Source organism: Psammomys obesus, unplaced genomic scaffold (assembly GCF_907164565.1).
Source record: "Psammomys obesus unplaced genomic scaffold, mPsaObe1.curated_primary_1811, whole genome shotgun sequence".
In the NCBI taxonomy this organism is placed as follows: Eukaryota; Metazoa; Chordata; class Mammalia; order Rodentia; family Muridae; genus Psammomys; species Psammomys obesus.
The window spans coordinates 4406269-4416738 of record NW_026591872.1 but is presented as its reverse complement, the minus strand read 5'-3'; the positions used below and the strand labels follow the sequence as shown (position 1 = coordinate 4416738).

Genomic DNA, 10470 nt, shown 5'->3' with positions numbered 1-10470 from the left:
TATTTATTTATTTATTTATTTATTTATTTATTTATTTATTTATTTATTTATTTATTTATTTATTTTTGCTTACAAAATAAAAAGAATCAACACATGGATGTTAGAAACTCACTTGAGTTACTCAGGTAAGGAAACCAGCTACATTACTATGAAAATATTTTATTTCCATGGAATAAAACTATGTAATTTTATCAGGTTTTTAAAATCACAGCATAGTAGGAAAAGGGGTATCCTAACTGCCTTGAACATTGCTAAAGGATAAGCCTAGTTTTCCCAATTATGGCCTATCCTCATTTCTGCCTCCTATCATATACACTGTATGTTACCTGACTTACTAGTTCTCTATTTCAGAGACAATGACATCAACTACAAACAATAGCTATTTAGTTTTGTTTCTGCAAGACCACTTTTCTATAATTGAACTCCTTATTTGCTGACAAAATATATGTTGACTCAGTTGTATCTGTGAGAATGAACTGTATTTTCTCAAACCTGCCATTTAGAAAAAGAAAATATGTTGGTATGCAATTCCAAATCATTGTTACGTAAAACAAAGCATTTGGCTTCTTTAGTAATATACTCAAAGCATACAAACCGACACTATTCTTTAACAAGAAAATCAAATGTTTGTTGTTACATCATAACTTTCTTCTTCCCATGCTTGAGTTTTTGAACTACACCTTCCCCTGATGTCTAGATTGACCTTAGATGTTAGTTCTTTCTTTGTATTTTGGATTTTCTACCCTTATACATATATTCACTTACAGGCATCACTAACAGTTTTGTTGTTTGTTTGAGACCAGCATTCTCTATGTAGCTATAGCTGTAGACTAGACTGACTTTGGACTCTCAGAGGTCTGCTTTCCAAGTGCTGGGATTAAAAGGATGAGCTATTATGCTTAGCTTTCACATTATTTTTAAGTGACTAGACAGCATTGCCAAACAAGTCACTTCAAGGTTCAGTCTATATTGGGATAATGCAGGCACAAAGATGTGTTGTTGTTTTATCAGCAGTGTCACAGATATTTTAGACTTATTTTTGTTATTGTTGTTCTTGTTCTTTTATTTCAGTTTCTTTTATGTTTTGTTTTATAGAAAGAACAATTTCCAGATGACAAGAAATAGAATGATTCTTAAGGACAATTCTAAGTCAGAGCAATGGAAGTGCCAAGTAGAAGTGCCAAGTTGGCTTAGAATGAGAACATATTACTAACCCTTACAAAGAGTCAATACAATGAAATTTCACTGAGCACCCCAAGGGTGCCCCCTCCCTCCTCTCTTCCCATCTTCTTCTTCCCCTCCTTCCTCCTTTCCTTCTCCTTTTCCACCAGAAAAGGATATGCACATCAAGATCAAGTGCATATCCTTATCCTCTGAAGCCAGGCAAAGCAGCCCTGCCCAGAGGGAAATGATCCAAAAGCAGGCAATAGAATCTGTGTTAGAAACAGCTCCTCCCTCCCCACTAGCCAGGTGACCCACATGAAGACCAAGCTACCCCAATGGCTGCATATGTGCAGGGGGCTTATGTCCAGATTGTGTTTTCTTTGTTGCTTCTATTTCCATTTTTTAGGTATTTGACAGTTTTATTCATTTCCTTCTCCTGTTTGGTTATATTTTCCTGTATTTCTTTAAGGGATTTATTCAATTTCTTCACCTATTTGGTTGCATTTTCCTGCACTTCTGTGAGGGATTCATTTTCTTCTTCTTTTTTTTTTTTTTCAATTTTTAAAACAGTAGTATAAGTTCCTGATGCTCCATTATTTGGGAATGTACATAAACAAATAAGTATTTTGAAGTGAGGTCTTCATTGTCTTTTGGCCAAAATTATTACCAATATTTATGATATGTAATTAAACAATCTCCATCAACAAATAAATAAAGAGAAATTAATACACACACACGGAAATATGTCAAAAACAGAAGGAACTAGAAGCTGGGTGTGGTGGTACATGCCTGTAATCCAGTACTCGTGAGGCAGAGGCAGGTAGATCTCTGTGAGTTTGAGGCCAGCCTGGTCTCCAAAGTGAGTACAGGATAGGCAAGTCTACACAGAGAAACTCTGTCTTTGAAAACCAAACAGAAAAGAAAAAACTAGAATTTTTGAAGTTTACATTATTTTTAATTATTATTTTTTTATTTTTTATATTAGTTACAGTTTATTTACTTTGTAACCCTCCCTCCCTTATCTCTTCCTATGCTCCTTTCCAAGTCCACAGATCTTAGGAAAGAAGGGGGGGATAGTAAGACTTGGAGAGAACAGGAACTCCACAAGCATGGTAACAGAACGAAAATAGCTGGGCACAGGGGTATTTTCTGAGACTGATACTCCAACCAAGGATCATTCATGGATATAACCTAGAACCTCTGCTCAGATATAGCCCATGGCAGCTCATTCTCCAAGTGGGTACCCTAGTAAGGGGAACAGGGATTGTCTCTGACCTGAACTCGGTGGCTAGCTCTTTGACTGCCTCCCCTGGATAGGGGAGCAGCTTTGCCAAACCACAGAGGAGGACAATGCAGCCAGTTTGGATGAGACCAAATAAGCTAGGGTCAGATGGAAGGGGAGGAGGACCTCCCTTATCTGTGGACTCATTTTCTTCTTTTAAGGCCTCTATTATTTTCATAACCTCAGATTTAAGATCGTTTTCTTTTGCTTCCAGTGTTAAATATCCTCAAGACTTGCTGTGGTATGATAGCTGTGTTTTGGTGGTATCATGTGGCCCTGGGTTTAGTTGCTGGTGTTCTTACGCTGACCTCTAGCCATTTGGTTGACTCTGTTATTAGTAGGCCTGTTGGTCTCTGATGGTAATAGGTCTTTGGGGTTGTAGGTAGAGCTCATGATACCAGATAGCTGCAGTCCTCTGGTCTTCCTGCTATTCCTTGATCCATGCTGGTCTCCTGGGCCTCAGATTGTGGTAGGTCCTGCTGCTTCCTGATCTGTGCTGGTCTCTGGGACACAGATCAGGGTAGGTCCCAGGAAATGGTACAGGCCATGGAACTGGAGTGTAGAGTGCAGAGAGGAAGTACAGTGCAAAGCAGCATCTAATTTCTCAGTCTCTTGTTTCTTCAAGTTTGTCTTATCCTGATCTCTCCCAAAGAGTATATACAAAAATTTTATAGCTTTCCTGCTGAACTCTCTCTCCTTGTATCTCCTGGATCTCTGCCTGTGGCTGAATCCCATCTGGACTTATTTTTTGTTGAGTGCTGTGGTAGTAGTGAATTATAAGGCAACTAAAGTTCATTTTCTTAATTTTGACTTTTAGTTACATTAGTATTTGATTTTATTAATTCTGTAAAGAAGCAGTTTTCGACCTGTGGGTCACAACCATCTGAAATACATATTTCCCATGGTCTTAGGAACTGAGATACCACCTAGTAGGAAAATTACTGTTATGGAGTAGCAACAAAAATAACTTTATGGTTGGGGGATGGTAAACTACAACATGAGGAACCATATTAAAACACTGCAGCATTTAGAAAGGTTGAGAAATATCTGGATTGAAAATGTAAATACATTAGCACTAAATGGTTACAGTTTTATTAAATTAAGTTTAGTAATTAATGCTTAATATGAGCTTTAGAAAGCTTTGGTTTATAATGAAGGTGAAAAAAATTAACACATAAAACTAATACTTAGGATTGGAGATGTAGACCAGTGGACAGTGCTTGTATATTGGGCCTAAAGCCCTGGCTGGCCATAATTCCCAGTATGACATAAACTGAGTGTGTTCACACATACCTGTAGTCCAAGTACTTGGGAGGTGGAGGCAAGAGGATCAGAAGTTCGAGGTTATACTAGACATTAGATAGAGATTTAGAAACCAGCCAGAGCTTCATGAAACCATATCTCAGGGACACACACACACACACACACACACGAGAGAGAGAGAGGGAAACAGATACCACCCGCCTCATTTATAGTTGAAATTCAAAGATTTTAAAATAATTAGACATTAAAATATGCATTAAAATTTAAAATATTAATTAGTAAGCAGTTATATTTCAAATATACATATATGTAAACGGCAAACAAGTAAGTGATATGTAAGTTTTTTCATATTGTAAGCTAAGGCAACAATCCACTTTTTAACATTTTATTTTTCTAAATTTTAGTTTCAGTCCGATGGAAGCAAACAAGAAGATAAAGAAAAAACGGTAAGAGACTGACAAAAATGAATAATGGGTGTGTTTGTCAAGATATAGCATGCTGAATGTTTTAATATGAACAAGATTTAACTATATTTGGAAATAATTTTATACTTTACATAGTCAATACAGCATGGCAGCTCAGTGAAAATTTTCTTTTAAGACTTAACTCTTCCTTTTGAAGATTACCTTACTATATAAAGGAAAAGGTTAAACCCCTCATTGCCTTGCTACCTCCTCTGCTTCTCTTACCTCATTTGCTATCTTAGATGGAGAAAAGACAACAGTAGGGTGGGGAATTATATATACTATGTTCTGAGATTTAAAAATGATAATTCCTTTAAGACTGTTATTCTTATTTTGAGGATATATTGAAATAAACCTCTTAATGAAATAATTGTTCTTGCTTTCTTCTTAGGAGGTTATCCTTAGCTGTTTGCTTAGCATTACTGACCAGGTATTACTTCCATCCCTTTCTTTGATGGACTGCAATGCTTGCATGTCTGAGGAACTGTGGGGAATGTTTAAGACATTTCCCTATCAGCATAGGTAAATATTTATTCAGATTGTTAACTCCTATTAATTAATTCTAGTGCATTAGCTTCTAAGCATGTAATATTTTCTAATTTTCATCTCATTTTTAAAAGATATCGTCTATATGGCCAGTGGAAGAATGAAACTTATAACGGTCACCCACTTTTAGTAAAAGTTAAAGCCCAAACCATAGACAGAGCCAAGTATATCATGAAGTAAGTTTTATATTTTATATTCATCTCAAATATGTCTGTATATAATTTACTTTGTTTCAACTATCTTGTTTAGAGTCTCAGTTTTGAGAAAGCTTATAAATATTTGTTAAGGGTATAGTTGCTTATTACAGCTAGAAAGACTTAGTTTTTATGTTACTTAATTTTAATAACAAGTTAATGTTTTTTAGGGGTGTATTTTTGTTTGTGTGTGTGTGTATATGTGTGTGTGTGCATGCCATGGTATGCACATGAAGATCAGAGAATAGTGGGAGTGGATTCTCTTCTTACTATGATTTCAAAGTACAGGGAATACAGAAGTCGGTTCTCTCCTTACTCCAGAGGCAGGAGGATAATGAGTTTGATTTCTGTCGTTACTAGCTACTGAGATGAGACTGTCAGAAAAATTAATAAACAAAAAAGAACACGGAAATTTTAAAAACATGGTTTTAAATCCATGTCTTTAGTTAGGCCAGGCTTGAGAGCAATAACTGCTTCATTTTTGTATTTCTAATGTTTAGCATTTTGTCAGAGAAAACATTAATATGAGTGAATGCATACATGAATACAAATTATTATTTAGTGTAAAACAATATGAGTGGACTTCTTAATGTACTTGAATTTTTGTTACATTTTAGCTGTAGCTGTTGCGCCATACTTTGAGTTTGGTGCTTAAAACGTTTTACATAGAGAGTGACATGTAATAAAATTTTTGTATAATTTTGTAAGTTTTCAAATCATTCATTCTTCGTATTCTCATTGATTGTGTTTTATATATGCCTGACATTCTGGTAGCTTGAAGATATAGGATACCATTATATTTCTTTAATTTTGCTTTTTTTTTCCTTTCATGGTAGTGAAGACAGATGGAATAGAATTAAAAGTGTATAGTGTATGTGAATAGGGAGAGTGTAAACTATGGCAAATAGGAGAACTACTCAGCATCATTAGAAATAGAGAAAGGTGGTGCGAAGTTTGAAGGCTGAAGAGAATATGATCTCAAGTTTAAAACCAATGGTCTCTATTCTCCATTGGCGGGGAACTGGATTAACAAGGAATGGGAGAAACAGCTATAGGAAACAAGAAGGGGAAGCAGCTGATGATTACAGCATTCTAATTATTGAATTGCTTTTATTACAAGAAGCTTCTTAACATAATTATATTATTACTTTGAAAATGCATACATTCTGTGAATTACAAATTGAACTCATACTTTACTACATTATGTATTTTTAAATGTTTTATGGTGCTAGATGTAGAAAGCTTCTTTCCTTTCATTTGTACACTTGTGGATGCTTATAGCATTTCTGCTTTTAATATTTAGTCTCAAAAAGCTTCAAATTGTGTATAATAATTGTGTTGAGCTATAAGAGTTTTATTGCTACAAAGTCTTAGAATCTTGGAAAATGTATGCTGAGCATAGAAAAATTTAAGACGAATGAAAGGAATATAATTTATTGATTTTAAAAATTGTATATCTTGAATAAGAAAATAGGAGAAGTAATCCCTGAAAATGCTAAATGGAACCTTGTAAATCTAAAATAATTCTGATTCTTTAAAAAATGTCTTCATGTATTTGTACAACAAAGTAAGTTTTATCCTTACCAGAAAAGTAGCAGTTAAACTCTGAAATTCCTGTAGGGAGTCCAACTTCTCCCACTAAGTAGGTAAAAATGCAGTTGTTTGCACGGATCCATTTTGTATGTTTGGGTTTTCATCATGACGTAATGGAGCTTTATTGGTGTCATGAGTAATGCTACTCGGTATGATCCTTGACATTTCTTTTCCTTTGTAGGCGTCTGACCAAGGAAAATGTGAAGCCTTCAGGAAGACAAATTGGCAAGCTGAGCCATAGCAATCCAACCATTTTGTTTGATTATGTACGTTTTGAAGTTAATATAGTTTTAAGAGATTTTCCTTTTGGTTGTCTTTAAATCAGTATAAGTAGAAATGAAAATATGTAAATTTTAAAATGTTTGGAAAAAAGTAGATGGAATGCCATTTTATGCTAAAAACAAAACTTCCTATATTATACATTGAAAACGTTGATCTGTTGTCTAGTAATGTACAAGGAGCTACTGTTAGGTTTTAGAACCATCTGAATAGTGTTTTAATTTGATTCAGTTATACCAGTGTTACCTTTTTTAAAATTATCATTATTGAAATTTTGATGCAGTATATTTTGATCATATTCTTTCTCCTCCCACAAGTCCTCCCAGATCCTCCCTACCTTTTAAGCCACCAAACTTCATGTTTTCTCTATCACTTGGAAAAACAAAACACAAAACCAAAGACAAGAAATATGTTATGTGAAACAAAAAGCAGACTCCAATTTAGAGAAAAACAGGATTAGTCTCTACTATACCAAAATCCAATATTAGACCTCTTAGAATTGTTTCTTAGATTGAAAATTTAGACTTAGAAAAACACTCTATATGACAATGATAATGTAATATGTTTTATTTATTCATTAATTTTTAAATTTTTTCCAGGAATTTTTCTTTCTTTCTTTTTTTTATATTATTATTCTTTTTATTATTATTACTATTAACTATACTTTATTCATTTTGTATCCTCCCATAAGCCCCTCCCTCCTCCCCTCCCAATCCCACCTACCTCCCCTTTCTTCATGTATGCTCTTCCTCACATCCACTGATAGGGGAGGTCCTCCTCTCCTTCCTTCTGATCTTAGTCTATCAGATCACATCAGGAATGGCTGCATTGTCTTCTTCTGTGGCCTGGTAAGGCTGTTCACCCCTCAGGGGGAGGTGATCAAAGAGCAGGCCAATCAGTTTATGTCAGAGGCAGTCCCTCTTCCCATCACTATGTAAGCCACTTGGACACTAAATTGCCATGGGCTACATCTGTGCAGGGGTTCTAGATTATCTCCATGAATAGTCCTTGGTTGGAGTATGAGTCTTTGGGAAGTTCCCTGTGTTCAAATTTTCTTGTTCTGTTGCTCTCCTTATGGAGTTCCTGTCCTCTCCAGCTCTTACTATTTCCCACTTCTTACATAAAATTCCATTCACTCTACCCGACAGTTGGCCATCAGGCTCAGCATCTGCTTTGACAGTCTGCACGTCAGAGGCTTTCAGAGGCCCTAAGTGGCAGGTTCCTAGGTTGTTTCCTGTTTTCTTCTTCTGGCTTTCAGAGGCCCTCTGTGGCAGGTTCCTAGGTTGTTTCCTGTTTTCTTTTTCTTCTGATGTCCATCCTCTTTGCCTTTCTGGATGGGGATTGAACATTTTAGTTAGGGTCCTCTCTTTTGCTTAGTTTGTTTAGATGTACAGATTTTAGTGGGTTTATTCTATGTTGTATGTTTATATGAGTGAGTATATACCATGCGTGTCTTTTTGCTTCTGGGACAACTCACTCAGGATGATCCTTTCCAGGTCCCACCATTTACCTGCAAATTTCATCATTTCCTTATTTTTCATTGCTGAGTAATACTCCAATGTATAGATGTACCACAATTTCTGCATCCATTCTTCAGTTGAGGGGCATCTGGGCTGTTTCCAGCTTCTGGCTATCACGGATAAAGCTGCTACAAACATGGTTGAGCAAATGTCCTTTTTGAGTACTTGAGCCTCTTTTGAGTATATGCCTAGGAGTGGTATGGCTGGATCTTGAGGAAGCGCTATTCCTAGTTGTCTGAGAAAGCGCCAGATTGATTTCCAGAGTGGTTGTACCAGTTTACATTCCCACCAGCAGTGGAGAAGGGTTCCCCTTTCTCCACAACCTCTCCAGCATGTGTTGTCCCTTGAGTTTTTCATCTTGGCCATTCTGATGTGTGTAAGGTGAAATCTCAGGGTTGTTTTGATTTGCATTTCCCTAATGGCTAATGAGGTTGAGCATTTCTTTAAGTGCTTCTCTGCCATTCAATATTCCTCTACAGAGAATTCTCTGTTTAGCTCTGTTCCCGAATTTTAAGTGGATTACTTAGTTTGCTGCTTTTCAGCTTCTTTAGTTCTTTATATATACTAGATATGAGTCCTCTGTCAGATAAAGGGTTAGTGATGGTTCTTTTCAAATCTGTAGGCAGTCGATTTCTTTTGATGACGGTGTCCTTTGCTTTACAGAAGCTTTTCAGTTTCATGAGGTCCCATTTATTGATTGTTGCTCTTAGAGCCTGTGCTGTTGGTGTTCTGTTCAGGAAGTTTTCTCCTGTGCCAATGAGTTCTAGGGTATTCCCCACTTTTTTTTCTAGCCGATTCAATGTGTCTGGTTTTATGTTGAGGTCTTTGATCCACTTGGACTTCAGTTTTGTCCAGGGTGATAAGTATGGATCTATTTTCATTTTTCTACATGTAGACATCCAGTTGGACCAGCACCATTTGTTGAAGATGCTATCTTTTTTCCATTGTATGGTTTTGGCATCTTTGTCAAAAATCAGGTGTCCATAAGTGTGTGGGTTTATTTCTGGGTCTTCTGTTCTGTTCCATTGATCCACCGTTCTGTTTCTATGCCAGTACCGTGCAGTTTTTATAACTGTTGCTCTATAGTACAGCTTGAGATCAGGGATGGAGATACCTCCAGAAGATCTTTTATTGTAGAGGATTGTTTTAGCAATTTTGGGTTTCTTGTTATTCCATATGAAGTTGAGAATTTTTCTTTCCAGATCTGTAAAGAATTGTGTTGGTAATTTGATGGGAATTGTATTGAATCTGTAGATTGCTTTTGGTAAGATGGCTATTTTTACTATATTAATCCTGCCAAGCCAAGAGCATGGGAGATCTTTCTATCTTCTCATATCTTCTTCTAATTCTTTCTTCAGAGACTTGAAATTTTTTCCATACAAGTCTTTGACTTGCTTGGTTAGGGTTACACCAAGGTACTTTATGTCATTTGTGGTTATTGTGAAGGGTGTTGTTTCTCTAATTTCTTTCTCAACCCTTTTGTCTTTTGTATACAGGAGGGCTACTGATTTTTTTTGAGTTGCTTTTGTATCCGGCCACTTTGCTGAAGGTGTTTATCAGCTGTAGGTGTTCCCTGGTAGAGTTTTTGGGGTCACTCATGTATACTATCATATCATCTGCAAATAGTGATAATTTGACTTCTTCCTTTTCCATCTGTATCCCCTTGATCTCCTTCAACTGTCTTATTGCTCTAGCAAGGACTTCCAGCACTATGTTGAAGAGATATGGAGAGAGCGGGCAGCCTTGTCTTGTCCCTGATTTCATTTGGATTGCTTTAAGTTTCTCTTCGTTCAGTTTGATGTTGGCTATAGGCTTGTTGTATATTGCCTTTACTATGTTTAGATATGTGCCTTGTATTCCTGATCTCTCCAATACTTTAAACATGAATGGATGTTGGATTTTGTCAAATGCTTTTTCAGCATCTAGGGAGATTATCATGTGGTTTTTTTCTTTCAGTTTGTTAATATGGTGGATCACATAGATGGATTTCCATATATTGAACCACCCCTGCATACCTGGGATGAAGCCTACTTGGTCATAGTGGATGATATCTTTGATGTGTTCTTGTATTCGGTTTGCAAGCATTTTGTTAAGTATTTTTGCATCAATGTTCATGAGGGAGATTGGCCTGAAATTCTCTTTCTTTGTTGAGTCTTTCTGAGGTT

The 10470-nt window shown here is 36.2% G+C and overlaps 1 protein-coding gene across 4 annotated transcripts in view; it reads left to right on the top strand.

The window, feature by feature from the left end:
* Thoc2 (THO complex subunit 2) overlaps nucleotides 1-10470 on the top strand; it is a 127038-nt gene that overhangs the window by 70394 nt on the left and 46174 nt on the right. For all 4 annotated transcript variants that reach the window (XM_055612132.1, XM_055612131.1, XM_055612129.1 and 1 more), the window contains exons 13-16: nucleotides 4114-4155; nucleotides 4565-4695; nucleotides 4794-4895; nucleotides 6688-6772. In XM_055612132.1, the coding sequence (XP_055468107.1) occupies nucleotides 4114-4155; nucleotides 4565-4695; nucleotides 4794-4895; nucleotides 6688-6772 (360 nt within the window). The remainder of the gene's footprint in view (nucleotides 1-4113; nucleotides 4156-4564; nucleotides 4696-4793; nucleotides 4896-6687; nucleotides 6773-10470) is intronic.